Raw genomic sequence first — 17,146 nt, 5'->3', positions numbered from 1 at the left:
ATCCATTGACATACCTTCTTAGAAAAGCTAAACATTTCTTATGGATTGAGCATCAAAATAATCTTTTACAACTTTAAAAGAAGATCTGTCTCGAGACGATTCTTTATAGTTGTAACCGATGCTAGTGGATATGGAATTGGAGCCATACTTATGCAAGATGGTCATCCAATAACATATGAGAGCTGAAAATTAAAACCAACGGAATGCAATTATAGTACATATGATAAAGAATTAACTGCTGTTGTGCATGCCTTACGAATGTGGAAACAGTATTTGATGGGAGCTGAGTTTCTTATCAAAACCGATCAGCAAAGTATCAAGCATTCGTTGACTTAGCCACTAATATCCGATAGGCACATCAAGTGGGCATCATTTATACAGAGTTTTCAGCCCATGACCAATAACAACTTGGAAAAGAGAATATAGTTGCTAATGCTCTTAGCAAAAAGCCTAGTATTAATCACATCACTGCTGTAGAGACCTAGCCTTTCAAAGGTATGAAGAATTCTTATCAAGGGGATCCAGACTTTTTCGATATATCGAACAAATTAGAGAATAATAATTAGAATCCTATGTTGGACTATTCATGCAATGATGGATATCTCTTTTATCAAAAGAAATTATGCATCACTCGACCCTTTAGACAAATTGTAATGGAGGAAATGCACTAACCACCATATATGGGACATAGGGGAGTGACTGCCACATTACAAGTGATAGCGAGGGAATTTCATTGGCGTATAATAAGAAAAGATGTGGCTAAGTTTGTAGCCGAATGCATCACTTGCCATAAGATCAAGAGTTATAAAGAAAAGACCCCAGGATTGTTGATGCCTTTGAATATTCCTACACAACCTTGGGAACAAATATCCATGGATTTCATAATAGGTTTTCCTACTACAGCGAATCAAAATGATATGATTTGGACGATAGTAGATCGCTTTAGTAAGCAAGCTTATTTTATCCCATGCAAGAAGACTTTAACAGCTCAGTAAGATGCACATTTATTCATCAAGCATATCTTTGTTCATCATGGCTTGCCCAAGATTATAGTGTCTGATCGAGATTCAAAGTTTTGCAGTAATTTCTGGACTGCATTATTCTAGGCACTAAGTTAGATTTCTCATCAGCTTTTTATCCAAAATCGAATGGACAAAGTGAAGTTATAAATAGTACTATTCTAAATATGATAAGAGCTTATGTGGGAAGTCAACCAAAGACTTGGGAAAAATATCTTCATCTCTTACAATTTGCATATAATAATACTCCTCATTCTGCAACTGGAAGAGCACCCTTTGAGATTATCTATGGGATGGTTTTACCTATTCCTATGTGGGAAGTCAACCAAAGACTTGGGACAAATATCTTCATCTCTTACAGTTTGCATATAATAATACTCCTCATTCTGCAACTGGAAGAGCACCCTTTGAGATTATCTATGGAATGGGACTTAGTTGTGATAAAGTGGTTAGAAAGACTAGAAGTTAATTAGTAAAGGAAGAAAAAGTAGAGATATGACGAAGGGTTGATAAAGAAGAGGGAAACAGCTACAGCTTACTTGAGAATCCATGGAGAGTGGTCAGAAGAGACTTGTGGCGCGGCAACAACGATGATGATGCAGATGCTATCAAGATAGGCAAGAGTCACAATTGCTATGTATGGGTTGGGAGCGACAATAAACAGTGGCACATAGCACGTAGGAGCATCGGATGCTTCGAGGGTGGAGTAAAAGGTGTTTGAAGAAGCCACAAAAGGTTGTGGGCACCGAGGGATGCGAGGAAGCTAGGTGCTAGCTTGTAGGCAAGGGGAAGCGAGGTGGCATTAGCTTGATGGAGTAGTAGAGGTGGGAGGCGAGAAGCATACAACAGCAGTGGCAGGGAGGGGAGGCTTTTATAGATAGATGGGCTAGTTGGGGGGGCAAAAGAGCAGTCGGTCAAAGGGGGAGAGGTAACGTCGGGGTGTGGTAGGCTTGAGGTCAAGGGGACTCAAGGGAGGTGGAAAGTCTAGGGAGAGAGTCAGAATGTTAGTCGATTTAGGGGACATGGTTAGAAGTTGTCAGGGGTTAGGGAGAAAGGGAGAGTAATTAATTAGGGAGTACCTAGAGGTTAGTTAGGGGGTGGTTAGGGGTTGTAGTTAGATAGGGAGTATTTAGGGGTTGTAGTCAGAGAGAGGGTTAGGGGTTAGGGAGAAAGGGGTTTGGTAGAGAGAGAGAGAGAGAGAGAGAGAGAGCCTTATCAGCCTCATGAGGCTAGCAGAGTCAGACTGCCCACATTTCCCATCATAGGGTGTTTCCGTAGGCATAGAGTTCTCAATCTTTTCAATGTCACCATTTGCATGCTACATTTCAGAAGGTTGCTTGGGAACCACATCCATCGTAAAGATAAGAACTTGGGTAGTTTTTGGCAAAATGACCACCTTTCTTGCAAATGTAGCAAGCATAAAAAAAATCACGAATCTAACTGTAACAAACATCTTCCAACCATTTGGAAGCAATAATTCCATACCCTCAAGAGGTTCTTTTCTTCTATCCCACGATTTACAAACCTTTGGAGAATATTTTCTAGGTTGAGACAGAAGAATGTAAAGGACTCTACCCAACAATGAAGCGATTTCTCTCCAGCTCATGCACCAGTAGTTCATTGATATTTGGAAATTGTATCCACACAGGGCATTTCTATTGAAACACTTCTTTAGGGGTAAAAGAAGCGCTCTAGGGAATGGTATACACTAGATTGCATTGATATCTAATTGCACTAGAAAGAAGCCAATCCCATTCACAAAGGGAGCGCACTGGTGCCTCGGAAAACTTGACAATCAACAAGTTTACAATTACTCTGATATGTTGTAGCAAACCATCTAGAAGATTCATCTTCAATGGGAACCCTACCCAAGAATAGCATGAAAAAACCATGATTCCTGTAACCTATTATATTCCCTACATACACTATCACGAGGAATATCAATCTTTTTTCATGGAATATGTCTTCATTCTGGCTTGAAAAGCCTCACACTTCCTAGCATTGGTTCTTTCAAAATAATGTTCGAGGCAAAAAATAGGGATCCATATCTTCACTAAACAAACCAATCTATTTCCATGTCCATTTGGCCAAGCCATAAAAGAAGCCAAACTTAAGTCCACACTAGCAACAAAGACCAAGTTAGTTAAAACAAGGTGTTAAAAAATCATTCGCATCCTCTTTGGCATTCAAACGCACTGCTTACCACTATATTAAGAGGCAGTGCCTAGATGCGCTTGTGCACTCCTATTATGGTATGCACAAAAGGTTGCTTGTAAGCTGGAAAAGAGCAGGAGCCTATGAAGTCATGTATCACAATATTTAGGATTAAAAGTAAAGTACCCCTCAATTATTGAAAAATCAAAAAAATTGTGTTAATTATTTCCCATCCCTTCGAAGTTGCATGCGATTAACATAAGCTTTCGAGAATAACACAAGCCCCCAAAGTCTTGATTAAGGCGCATGAGAATCTGTGTGCCTTGAAGGATTTGCCTACCCTCGAAAAATCTAACTTAGCCCTCGGTCTCTACCTCTTCTTGCCTCTCCCTTCTTCCCACTCATCTTCCCTTCTCTTTAGCATCATCTCGAGCCCCTCTCCCTCGCACTCTCGCTTCTTTCCTCTCCCTCCCCCCCCCCCCCAACAATTAATTTCAATTAATTATAATATGAGTTAGCTTTATCAACAATTAATTACAATTGTAATATCAATTAGCCGCACTGCCACGTGTTGTGGCATGATCACTCCACCCTCCGAACCTTCCTCAGACTTCCGACGACGAATCTCCCTCCTCTTTTCCCGAGCCTCCAAATCAATGCCAAGTACAAGGTTTGGTAAACTTCTCCTTTATATATATATATATATATATATAATATACACACACACACATACTTTTTTTTGGATGATATACACACTTTTTTTTTGGGGGGGTAATTCCAGAGTCATAATATTAGAGTTTCAATATTTTACGAAGAGATTCTAAAAAACACAAGAAAACAATCTCCATGAAAGAGCTATGAAGATCACCCTCCTAACAAACATCATAAACACACACACACACACATACACACATACATACATACATATATGTATGCATATATACATACATACATACATACATACATACATATATATATATATATACATATATATAAATAAGATAAGAAAGAGAAAGAGAAAGAGAAAGAGAAAGAGAAAGAGAGATGAGTTAGCTTTATCAACAATTCATTACATACCTTCAGGCCAAGAATACTAGTGTTTATGCAAACACCTATATATATCCCACATAAGAGTTGTCACCACCTTGCTGTTTCCCCAAATGCCTTTTCTCGGCCATGGCAGCTCGCCCTGGTGATTACACGCACTTCAAGGCTGTCGTCCCCCTCAACCGGATCTCGGTGAGTCCCTTTTCTGCGATCGATGCAGCACTCTACAAAATTGGACTTGCTTCTGTTGCGTCCCCGCATCCATGTTCTCCATATCTTCGCTTTTAGATTGGCATGTGCTCTTTTTTTTCTTAGTCGTACCTCCGCATGCAAAGAAATGCCCTTTTTTTGTGTGCAGTTGCAATAGACATTTCCTCACATTCTGTCCCCGAAATATTATTTCAAATCATCCGTAGTAGATCACTGACAGGCCTTGCTTCTGCAGGTTGGAACGAAGCAATGGCGCTATTATGATTATGGCCCGAAGTCAGTTCCACCACTTGTCTGTTTGTCGGGAACAGCGGGAACAGCTGACGTCTTTTACAAGCAAATTCTGTCGCTATCCATGAAGGTAGGAAATATGCTCTATTGGATTATACGTATTTTTTTAATAATACACACATAGTCAAGCATTTGCACAATAACTACGTTGTTTTTTTTGGGAGAGCAGAGAGAGAGAGAGAGAGAGAGAGAGGGAGGGGGGGGGGGGGTTGTTCTCGGGGGTCCTTACCTAGCAATCACCACGTCGGAACCATTTGAGAAGATCCCATCCCATCCTCTCAACACTAGTCTTGAAACTATTTCTGTATCTGATGTCAAATGGAAGCAGGGAAATACTGCAAATAAACATGGGATTCCTGGTGCTGGCTAAGAAGACTTCCCTAGTGGTATATTGATGAGGCACATGGAACTCAGAAGTGTCGTGATAATCTTACTTCTCTTGCTTTCTGTAATCAGATGCGTCAGTTATGGTACTTTTCTTGAATTTTGGGGAAGGGTAGGCATGTCCCTGTAAAATGCTGCGACTGGACTTCAGTAAATGTCTCGTGTGGAAGACATGTAATTTAGGAGCAGCTATGTGCAACTCAGCAACTGAATGTGCGATTAGTGTACTAAACTGGCTGTCCTATAGATCCCGTTCGATCTCCCCACTCTCTGTAGGAGCGACAAAGGTAGAGCTAGGTGGCTGCTATGAAAGGATGTCAGATGCCTATACAGACACACAATGCTAATGTCATCAGATTGCCGGAGGAAGCACGTCTTGTGTACCAGTTTGAACCTGATCTGAAACAGAGTTGGAGAGTGCGCCTGCATTGAATGAGCAGTTTGAGATACTGGAACCGTATATTACAGTGGGCATGAGAAGATACATTGCTCCTTACATTCCATTGACCAGTTATCACAATGGCATGCACAATGCTTATGGTGCCTTACTGCACTTCGCCAAGAGCTCATGTAGCGAAACTAAGGGTCCCAAGGGAAGTTTGTATTCGAAGCCGGTAGCCTTTTTCTTGGATGAATTGTTAAGCATGAAGAGTCAAAAAATTGCCCTGATAGGGTTGTGATTTCCCTTTGAAATAATATGGTACAAAGCCCAGGCATGCCTTGCTGATTCACAGAGTTGACTTTCAAAGTCAGAGTTCTTCTGACGTATAACAAGGGGGAGGAAAGGATGACTAATGCCTTTACAATTTCAAGGAACAGAATCTGTATGCTGCTTGGATCAATGGCATTGAAGCTCAATGCGAATCAGCAACAGTCTGAAGCCAGTTTTACTACAAATTCACAGCCCTACATCCAAGCATTGTCACATGGAATGGAAACATGTTCTGATTTCTTGACACGTGTGAAAACCGATGAACGCAAAGCATGTGCTCATCGATGGCTGCATCACCTTTGGAATGCGCAGCATGGATAAACACATGGACAACTGCAATCCCTTTGCCCAGTCAAGAACAGCTACGGAAGGCCAAAGAGGCCCGTGTGACCAAATCAAAGGTATGGATGAAGCTGATCCCGGATCAGCTGTCTACGGCGGCGATGTGGGACGCCACCTAGGCCCTGTATGTTCCAACTAATAATCCTCATCGACGGGAGGATGTAGAGTGGAACACCTTACCCGACCTAGTGGCGGAAACAAACCCCTCAACAGGGGAAGACCTCCTGCTCGAGGAGGGAGGGATGGAACCAAGTGGTGGAAAATCAACAGGGGAAAGAATCCTGGCACCTGAAGAAGAAGCCCTGTCAACAGGAAACCCAATCACTGGCTCCCCAAAAGTAGCGGGCACAAACTCCTCCTCTGGGAAATCTGAACCCTCTGCCAAGGCTGAAAACGAGTTCCTGTGGAGCAAGCTAGACACCGGAGTGCGAAGGATCCCTTCTCGCAAGGGCACTATCCTCCAGTCGTGGAGGTCGATTCCCAAGAGCCTCTGAATCAGGGTTGCCCTTCAGCAAGGTCCCTGCATTCAAGCTCCCACACTTGTGAGCCTCCTCCTTGGGCTCTGATACCATGTTAGAAATCTACCAACAGAGGGTACGCACAGCGGAAGACTGATAGAATAGCCCAGGAGTTCACACAGTGTACGCACAGTGGAACACTAATAGAATAGCCTAGGAGCTCACACAGTGTGTGTGGGGAGTGGAATCACAAACTTCTTAAACTTATGTGCTTCACATAGATGTGCAGATCAGGAAATAGACAGTAGACGTAGCTAGATATAGAATCCACCAAAACAATATATTTCCATCCAAAACATAAAAGAGAGAGATCTAGAGTCCCACCAAAGTATGGTCCTTTGATCTTACCAAAGGTCTTTCTCTATCTGCTAGTATCCTCTAGAACCTTGAGTCCGCAGGCTGCACCTTGGTCCTTGAGTGTATGTAGACTCTCCGTCCAGAGATCTCAGCTCCTTGCTGCCCTAGAAGACAGCCAAGTCTCAGGCTCACTCTTGAGCTAAGTCTGCAGCAACACTAGCACTCCTTCACCTTCTTGATGTAGGCCCCAAGGATGGTGCTTTGCTGCTTCCTTTCTGCTCTGCTGGAAGCTGCACTGCTGGATGATGTATGCCCCTCCAAAGGGCTCTCTCTTTATATAGGCCTCTAGGGCCCTCATAACAACCGACCGGGTCAGGCCTAAATGGCCGACTTTGCTGCCCCCCAAAAGCGATTGGGGGGGCTTACCTTTTGAGGCCCTCTTGCAGGCGTATTTGGCCGACCTGCTGGCTGACCTGCTCCTTACCTCCCCACCAACCTGTGGGCTATAAAACCAGGGCATATGCCCTTCATGTCATGTGGGGTCCAAGCACCCCTTGCTCCCCCTCCTTGCTGCGCCACTTTCCAGGGCTGCTGCAGGTCCTGATCCTGCCCACAGCCTGTGCCATGTGTCTCGCCATACAGGCGCCTGCTGCCCAGAGGCTCCCTGCCCTGCTGTGCCTCCTGCTAGGCCAGATCCAAGGGCCTTTGCCCTCGCCACCCTTCTTAAACATGATTGCCATCTGAGGCAGCTTCTGGAGCTCCAGGTATCTTTCTATACTTTATCTGATCCCTGTCCCCATGGCAGCCATGATGCTGCCCATGTGGCCATTCATCAGTTCCCAGGTCCACTCCCCAATGCTCTCCTCATATGGGGGCTCACAGATGCGGAGGTGACCTCTATTCCAACAAGACTGTCCAAATGTCTCTTGCAATTGTAGAAATACTGAATGGTGTGATGCATTAGTCTTATCTACAAAACACCTAATATGCAAGTGATTTTGTTATCCTTGGTGTTATGATTGCCTGTAGGAAGCCCGTGTGAGGATGTCTAGTCTAGGTAGAGACACCCCTCTACATTGGATCATATGGGACGTCTTTTATTCACTACCTAGAAACATATTTGGGATTTCTAATTGGCTTCCTAACTGGTGGTTGAATGAGTATTGTACTTTATGGCTAGGAGCAACTGGCAATATTACTTTTGGAGGTTTTAATTGATCACGTAGCGAGTCAAATGCCCTCTAAAATCTCATAATAGATGTTTGTTGTTGTGTTTTTCTTTTACTTTTCAACAATTGCTAGCTATGCTGACAGAAAGAAGAAATACTTACAGTGTAGGAGTTAATTTTTTCGTGTGCTTGGATGAAAATGAGTAAAGATTGCACTGTGCTGTTGGGCTATTTCTGTTGATTGTGTTTGCAGTGTTTGTGTATCATGCTTATAATTTGTGTATCATGCTTATAATTCTTTTCCTCATATATGCACAGGGTTATCGAGTCATAGCTGCAGATGCCCCACCGGTGTGGAGCCATCAGGAATGGGTTAGCTCATTTGAAAAATTTCTGGACACAATTGGTGTACATCATGTAGGTGAATCTTTTGCAGGACCTTTCAATACAACTTCATGTCAATTTTTCTTGAATTCTATTTGTGTTTTCTACAATCGTGCCCTTAATATTTCCTTTTGTACTCTCTCATCACAGTAAGATTTCCAAGATATAGGGGAAATTAATGATTCTGGACTGAAGGAGGCTTGGATGATACATGATGATGTACACGTACATGGCAAAAACAAAGGTCGCTCAGCTAGCTTATTTGCAGGGGGTCTAGTCAGTAGTGCCATGGGGTACACATAGGCACACAGTGCCACCATGGTGGGCTTTCAGGGTTAGATTTCTAGAACATTAAGATGCCTTGCTTTTGTCCGTGTAGGATGATGTTGAGGGTTATGGGGAGCATGAGAGTAACTGGGATGCACAGTCAAATATGTTATTCTTGTTTCCTCAGATGAATTATAAAATCAAGAACCATGTCTTAGTGCATGCATCATTTCATGATGCACGTTCATTTAAATTCTTTAGGTGATTTGTTGCGTACCTGTGAGCCTCATTTGTGAGAACTTTGGCCTCAGATAGGCACTAGGCTTTACTGAGTAAGCCAGCCAGTGGCTCTTTACATGGGCCAGCCCATCCAGGCCAACCAGGGCAGTGCCAACTGGCATGAGAGAATTGGCCAGCTCGTTGGCTGCTCTGTCAAAGTCTGACCATTGTGTTAGTTTGTTAGGTCAACCATTAGACCATTGAGTTGGTTCATTGGCTGGTTACAAATGTCCAGTAAGAAGGGCTGACACCCCTGATCACCCTCAGCTGCTAAAGTCATGGATGATGACAGGGCCAGCCATGGTAGCCTACGTCGACCTGAGGTTGAGAAACCATAATCTAGATAGAGTGGTGCTGCGGACGTGGTCCTATGTCGTTACCTGGTCTTAGCTCTGCGTCTGACAATGACCCTGTCAGTGGAGCCCCAACTCTGAATAGGGAAGGAATATCCCCCAAGTGTAATGTGTGCATCAACCCTCTGTCTGAGCTTTGTGTCGCTGCCTCTGTGTCACGATCATGGCGGGGCCTCGTGTGGGAGTCCGCATGGTCTAGTTGGAAAATATGAGAGAGAGAGAGAGAGAGAGAGAGAGAGAGAGAGTTTGGGTCTATGAGACTGTGAAAAACCTGATACAATGAGCTGTGGTAGTGGAGCTACTAAACAAGCATCCACACCAATGCATAATGCAAGAAATGCAAAATGGCAGTACTAAGTCCTAAGTACAACATAGTCATGTTGATAGCCGACTATATATCAATCTCAGCATCATCCTCAATATCATCAGCATCAAGACGTCAGGATGGGTGAGGCAGTGGAGGCATGAGGTCGGCAATAGAGTGCTGTCGCCCGCTCAAAGGTGCAGTCTTGGCACGTCTCTTGGTCATAGCTCTGCGTCTAACCAAGGCCACTGTGACCCCCGTCGGTCGGGCTCTGACTCTAAACGAGGAGGGGATGTCCCCCAATATGATGTGTGTGTCAACCCTTTGTTTGAGCTGTCGGGTCACTGGCTCCGGGTCACGGTCATGTCGAGGCCTCGTCTCACGGGGGTCTATGTGGTCTGGGTGAAACTCCGTGATAGGGATCAGCCGAGGAAGAAGTCTAATCCTAGCTTTGTGCTCCAGTATCCTCTCGTGGTGTCTAAGTGTCTCATGAATGAAACCTGCCAAACATCGCTGGTCTGGGTAGACGAGGAAACGGGCCAAAATCCCATAGCTATCTCTGAAGAGGCAATAGAAACGCCCTCAGATCTCATAGTAAACATGACACCTGAAGATGAAATGCTCCTCTGTCTCAACCTCTTGCATGTCACACAGTGTGCATATCCGCCTCTCCCTAGGTAGTCGCTCTACTCTGCCACGCTCCGTACGAAGTTTGTGTGAAGAGACTCGGAACTGCCCAAGAGAGATCCTCAGCGAGTGGGGTAGGTGAATTTGCGTGTATCCTGGTGGGTCAATGAAACCCTCCGCTGTGATATGTAAGAAGTGATCTGTGTAGAAGCCCAGCTTCACCGGAAGATCACTTGGGCCCAACCAGGTCTGGAATGTGTGTAGCTGTAATAGATCCTCACGGATAACCTGGTTGACCTCGTGTGATAGGAGGGGAGAAAACGGAGCATCCATGCTGTACTGGAATGGAGGTAGTCTGTCCATGTGGAGCCCTAGTCCCTCAAACCATCTCTCTGTGCATGCATACCAGCACCTCTGGTCCCCCCCTGCTGCAAGTGCCATAGAAGAGGACAATGTTAGCCATGGTAGCCTACTATGCCCAGAGGTGTAATCCCCATACTCCCTGACTCGGTACAAATACGTGATGACCTGAAATGCAGCATCTAGCTGTAATGGGGGTGACCCAAACTCCGCCTGAATGATCTGGTGAGGAGCGGATGGCTTACCACGGATCATCCGTGATAACATGAGAACCTGTAGCCGCTCCACCCTGGCCCACTGTATCCGACAAGTCTAGCCCCCAACATGGACTGCCATACTTCTCTAAGGAGTCAAAAAGCAACCCTTTGGTTCGTGGATCCTGAAAGTGAGAGCAGAAGCACTGCCTCTCTAGTCTAGCCAATGAAGCATATCCTTTGCTCAACCGTGCCTGCATCACGGGTCTTATGGTGAGGATGGGTCCAGAAAAGACGATCCCCAAGATAAGTGTACAATGAAACTACCTCAACAAGTGATCCATCAAATGCGAACTGCTCCTGGCACATAACGGCTCGAGATGTATTGAAGATCATAACCTTGGTTTTACCCAAGTTGACCTTCAAATCATGAGACTACAAAAGGACTATAGTGCGTCAAGGTGTCTCTAGAGCCCCTCTGCTGAGGAAGACAAGAGAGCCACATCATCTGCGTAAAGCAATATCTGGATTAGTGTGTCCGCAAGAGAGCAACCTACCCCCCCTGTGTCTGTATCATTGTCTCAAGCTCGTCGATGTAGAGTCCAAATAAAGTAGGTGATAATGGACATCCTTGTTTTACCCGCATATTGCTCACGATCTCGTGTGTCCATCTAGATCCAGCCCGGACTCTGCCTGAAACTCTCTCGTAAAGTGCCATGATAGCCGAGATTCTCTCTTGGTCGTAACCCAAATCCTGTAGGCGCCGTATGAGGTGGGCTCTTGGGACCGTGTCAAATGCCTTGCGGAAATCCACAAAGCAATTGTAACCCTCTGTCTCCGTGCCCTCGCCTCCTCGATGATACATCTGAGCGTGAGAATGTGATCCATGGTCCCATGATCACGTCGGAATCCGGCCTGTCCTGCTACTTTAGTCTCTAAGTCCTCGACACTCCGCAAATCTGCTGACCTCGGAATCAAGTACTGATGCATAAATCTTGGACATGACATGTCCAATCATAATGGTCCTGTAGTTCTCCGGGTTCATGGGATCCCTTGCCTTGTGAATGGGTGAGATAGTGTTAATGGTTCAGGTGCGTGGGAACCCCAAACAAACAGCTTCATTAAATAGCTTTGTTGAGATCGGGGCTAGGAGGTTAATCCCATATGCAATGAACTCAGTGCATAGTCCCTCATGATCCTTCGCTCGGCCATTATGAAGTTTCATTACGGCATCCTTTAGCCCCCTCCTAGTGAAGAGGGTGTAGGATGTGGGGTGTCGCATATGTGAGGTTAGGGACTGGCTGATTAGAGAGAGAGAGAGAGAGAGAGAGAGAGAGAGAGAGATGATCATCATTGAGAGAGAGAGAGAGATGATCATCATTGTTTTCATGTCCAAAAGGCCGAATACGACCTATGGGACCATAACAAAAGCCAATACAACTATATATGGAGAGAGAGAGAGAGATGATGATGATGACAATGATTGCTTTAACATCCATGAAGGCCAAATGCAACCTATGGGAATATAACAAAAGTCAATACTCTTTGACAGATCATAGGGCCGATTACATACGGTGGAAAACATGCTGCATGTCTAGCAATCGTACAAATAACGTCTTGTCTCCATAACTTTTGCAATGTATGGTCCCAATAGCTAAGATATGGGTACTTTGGGAGAGGAGACTAGCAATGCTCAAATGTGTTGCCCTATTAGCTAGATTTAGATGCTCGTTTGGGAGAGACTAAAATGAAATTGTTTAGACTTCACAAGCAGTTGTAGCTTGAATGAAGAGATTTGGACTACTTTTTGATTAGCCTTCTCCTTTAGTGCTAGCCTTCGTCATGGCTGAGTTTTCCCTTCACCTCCGGAGTGCCGACAAAAACTCAGTACGAAGACTTTGTATAAATGGATGCTCAAGTATGTGTCTGTGTGTGGATTTGTATGTGTGAGAGCATATTTTTATACTATGGTCTACGCCCACTGTTGGGCGCTGATGATGTCAGTGGGGATGTCATAATAGCTAGTCCTTGCTATGTGCGAGGGAGTTTATGGTTTTCAATCTTATGAGGACTATTGTGAGATTGAAACTGCACTATGTTGTGTTTTTAGAGGATGAGTTTGGGAATGTTCCTGGATTCATCTAGGTATATAGCAATGCTCAAATGTGTTGAGATGATAGTCTTGAAATTCTCTCTGATGCTTGAGCAGGCATCACATTCCCTGATGGCATAGTGTGCATAGCCTCTCTGAACAAGGGTTCTTATGAGGCCTCATTTTCCTGCTTTCCTGGCTACTTTCACTTTAGCAAGTTCAGTGGTTTTTATGCTTGAGTTGAGTCCAAGGGATGGAGAATCTCGATCCTTGCTGCCTTGTCACTGAGAGGGATTCTGTGTTCCCTTTTTCTGGATGTTCCAAATAATATTTGAATCCCATTCCACTTGTGGTATCTGCTCGAGGCAGTTGACTTTATCTCATGTGTATTCCCGTGTGTCAAGACAGCCATCTCCCACGCGTAAGATCAGTTTGTTAGTTGCTCTGGCTTCCTGCTCTTTCACTTCCTTGTAAAGATCTGCTTTGTTCAATTTGCTGTTTACATCAGCGATCTCTTTTTTCATTGATTTTACTTGAGTGGTGACCATTTCCTGCACTTTAGAAACCAGCTGTGGTGTAGCGGCCTGCTGGTATTGTGATAATTCTTTCTATCTTAAATGGTGCGTTGCCCTATCAGCTAGATTTAGATTTAGATGCTCGTTGGGGAGAGACTAAAATGAAAATGTTTAGACTTCACAAGCAGTTGTAGCTTGAATGAAGAGATTTTGGACTACCTTTTGATTAGCCTTCTCCTTTAGTGCTAGCCTTCATCATGGCTGAGTCTGCCCTTCACCTCCGGAGTGCCGACAGAAACTCAGTACGAAGACTGTGTATAAATGTATGCTCAAGTATGTGTGGGTGTGTGGATTTGTATGTGTGAGAGCATACTTTTATACTATGGTCTACACCCACTGTTGGGCGCTAATGACGTCAGTGGGGATGTCATAGTAGCTAGTCCCTGCTATGCATGATGGAGTTTATGGTTTTCAACCTTGTGAGTGACTATCATGAGATTGAAACTGCACTATGTTGTGTTTTTAGAGGATGAGTTTGGGAATGTTCCTGGATTCATCTAGGTATATACCAGCTGTGGTGTTGGTGGAGATGCATTGCATTTGCATAGGACCTCATGATGACTTCATGATTTCCTTTGTCTCAATATCATAAACTTTCCTTTCAAGCGCTGCAAGCCGGAGCTTGAGTTCTCAGACTTGAGCTCTAGGTGATAAACACGCTCCTGTGAATCTAAAATAGGTTTCATCCTTTGATATGCTTTTGCATATGGGCTAGGAGTCAGGGCAAAACCTGCAACAGTTCAGTAAGAGAGCATGCCAGACGGGGATGATGGAACAAACGCCTTCACCTTGGGGGTATCCATGTGGGCCTATATAGACTAGAAAAGCCCTCTGCTGTAGTCAACCCCCCAATTGGGGCTTGGGGTTTTTCAGCCCAACCCGGAGTAGGGTAAAAAGGCTGAACCTGCTGCTGCGGGCTAAGACTATCTTAAATGAGGCGAACTGAGCAATGTGACTTGGGGCTGTTGGAGGTGCGAACTGGCAGCGCTTCTGGCACTTATGTTGCTGTTGCTGGCAGTGCGGCTACTTTATGGTGCTGTGAGAGAGAGAGAGAGAGAGAGAGAGAGAGAGAGTATGATATGATTCAATTAAACTTCGTGTTATGCCCTTCAAGATCTATGGGACTGGCGATCAATATTAACTAAATAGTGATCCCTGACATCCACTCAAAGTAGATATTCAAAACTGAGAGAGAGAGAGAGAGAGAGAGAGAGAGAGAGAGAGAGAGAGAGAGAGAGTATGATATGCTTCTCTCAAAGTCCACATGAGACCCTTCAAGATCTATGGGACTGGCGATCACTATTAACTAATAGTGATCCGTTACAGCCAGTGAAAGTAGATATTACAAAACTTGCTATGTGTGTGTGTGTGTGTGTTTGAGAGAGAGAGAGAGAGAGAGAGAGAGAGAGAGAGAGAGGTGACCTTAATGACAGTTTGATTGGGTATTTTGTAGGTACATATATATGGAACCTCTCTTGGTGGGTTTCTAGCACAATTGTTTGCACATTATCGGCCTCGAAGGGTCAAGTCTTTGGTGCTTTCAAATACATTTGTAGATACTAGGGCTTTTGCTGCTGCGATGACTTGGTCTTCATTGTACGCACAATTTCACAATGAGAAGATGCATTGTTTATTTTTTTGCATTTTTGTAAGAGAGCATACTTGTCCCAAGCATTTATTTTGTCCTTCTCTTTCTATTTTTCTTTGAGTTTTAGGATTAATTGGACTCCTGAGTTCATGCTAAAGCGTTATATGTTGTCGGGAATCCGAGACGGGCCTCAAGAACCACTAATAGCCGATTCAATTGACTTTGTAGTAAATCAGGTTTGTCCACTCTTATTCTCTTAAATCCCTTTTTGGTTGACAGTTAAATTGCAAGGGTAATTAATTTTTTGAGTTTCTAACCATTTTTGCCATTAACTATGTCTCATGAGTGGTTTAAGTTCTTAGGTGTTATGGATGTTTGGCTTATTTTATTATATACGCTATCGAGCTCTTGGTTTACCAAATAGTAGGCTATATATTCTCTGGCTTCTTGAACATAATGGCTTCAATGGGTCTGTGCTTTGAAAAGGCTTGCTTTCAAGTACAGTTTAATAGGCTTAATTTTTTATTAAAGAAAGTACAGTTGAATAGGCTTATTTTTTTTTAAAAAGTATAGTTGAATAGGCTTATAAAGGGGTAATAGTTGAGCAATGAAAGGCTAAATTTGTATGATTGGACTTATTCTAGTCTTACAAAGGTATATTATAAAGGGGCAATAGTTGAGCAATGAATAGGGGGAATGCTCTGAACCAAACATCCTAAAACATTTGGTTTCGTTTGGTGATTGGATGAAGCTGTAAATCTGAGTAAGATGATAGAGACATTGCATATATTTTTCTAATATTCAAAATAAAGAGGAGCTTCATACATCACAAAAAGTATGCATGTAGAAATAATGAAACATTATGAAGACTGCAAATGGTGGAGTGACAGTATCCCTTCTTTCATTATCCTCTTGAAGAAAAGGGGGAGTAATTTCTCTAGTGTTATTTTTTTGAGAAGGCAAAAGGTGCAATGTTTTTTCATGCCTGTAAAAATCTGGTATTAAAAACTTAAGGTAGTGGTCACCCTAACACATGAAGAATGATATTTAGATGCATGCCAGATGATGTTGTTTTTGCTGTGCTTATTCAAATTAACCGTGAAAGATTATGTTGAGGGTAGAAGAGGAAGAGCAAGAAGTAAGTCATGAAAGCGAGGATGGAGGCTGGAAGTTTCTACACCATAGAGAGGGATTTTTTGTTGAAAAATATCTAATCATGTACATCTAGCTCAAACCTAGCTTCTGGTGCCCACGTTAGAATAGTGGAAAATTAATTGTCCACAAGATCACACCTCGAGTCTAGATCCTTCTCAGGAATGTGCACACAGGCATGTAAATGTAAACCACATCTAGCGCCTTTGAAGCCTTCCTGCTGCTGCTTGCAAGTGCCCACGCTGGATACCCTATTTCCCCCACACTGAGGGATTTATATAGGGGCTTGGATGCCCTTAAATATAGGGCCGGGATGTCCCTAAATCTGGTGACTGAGGGCCAGTCCTTCCGATCAGTCTTGAACTGGCCAACTGGCCTGCTGTCCTGGGGGACCAGTCTGTGGGCTGGCTGACCCATGCAGGCCTGGGGACCACTAAACCGCCTCCAGGTCTTGTCTAATTCTGCATATAATCAGGATCAACAGCAGCCCCTTGTGCCCCTCCAATGGGGCCTTAAAGAAGCTGAAGCCCTGCCCTAAATTAGAGCCATGTGTGGCCTAAAGGATGGCCAACACCATGGCTGTCCCTTCTAGGACAGATCTGCCTTAAAAGGTGGATCTCCATTAAATAAAAAGAAGTACAGTCATGCACTTTGTCCATGTGGCAGCATGTGTGCTGCCCACATGGCAGCGTCTTTATCCCTCTCCCTGCCCCCTATTTCTCTACAGGTGTCACTCCCCCAGCTCTCCTCATTCGGGGCTTACAAATGGGGAGTTGGCCCTTTTACTCTGACAGTTCCTAGAAGGACAAGTACAATGGTGGAGTGAAT

At 44.0% G+C, this 17,146-nt stretch overlaps 1 protein-coding gene across 1 annotated transcript in view; it reads left to right on the top strand.

Moving 5' to 3' along the window:
* Positions 1-4,238: 4,238 nt before the first annotated feature.
* LOC147879980 (alpha/beta-Hydrolases superfamily protein) overlaps positions 4,239-17,146 on the top strand; it is a 59,218-nt gene continuing 46,310 nt past the window's right edge. The window contains exons 1-5 of the mRNA XM_087371808.1: positions 4,239-4,412; positions 4,666-4,791; positions 8,462-8,560; positions 15,032-15,174; positions 15,294-15,402. Of these exons, the coding sequence (XP_087227934.1) occupies positions 4,350-4,412; positions 4,666-4,791; positions 8,462-8,560; positions 15,032-15,174; positions 15,294-15,402 (540 nt within the window). The 5' untranslated portion in view covers positions 4,239-4,349. The remainder of the gene's footprint in view (positions 4,413-4,665; positions 4,792-8,461; positions 8,561-15,031; positions 15,175-15,293; positions 15,403-17,146) is intronic.

Source organism: Dipteris shenzhenensis, chromosome 33 (assembly GCF_047967505.1).
Source record: "Dipteris shenzhenensis isolate YYH24624 ecotype China chromosome 33, Dip_SZ_1.0, whole genome shotgun sequence".
Classification (NCBI taxonomy): Eukaryota; Viridiplantae; Streptophyta; class Polypodiopsida; order Gleicheniales; family Dipteridaceae; genus Dipteris; species Dipteris shenzhenensis.
The sequence above is the reverse complement of the archived record's forward strand: the minus strand, read 5'-3'. Positions and strand labels throughout refer to the sequence as shown.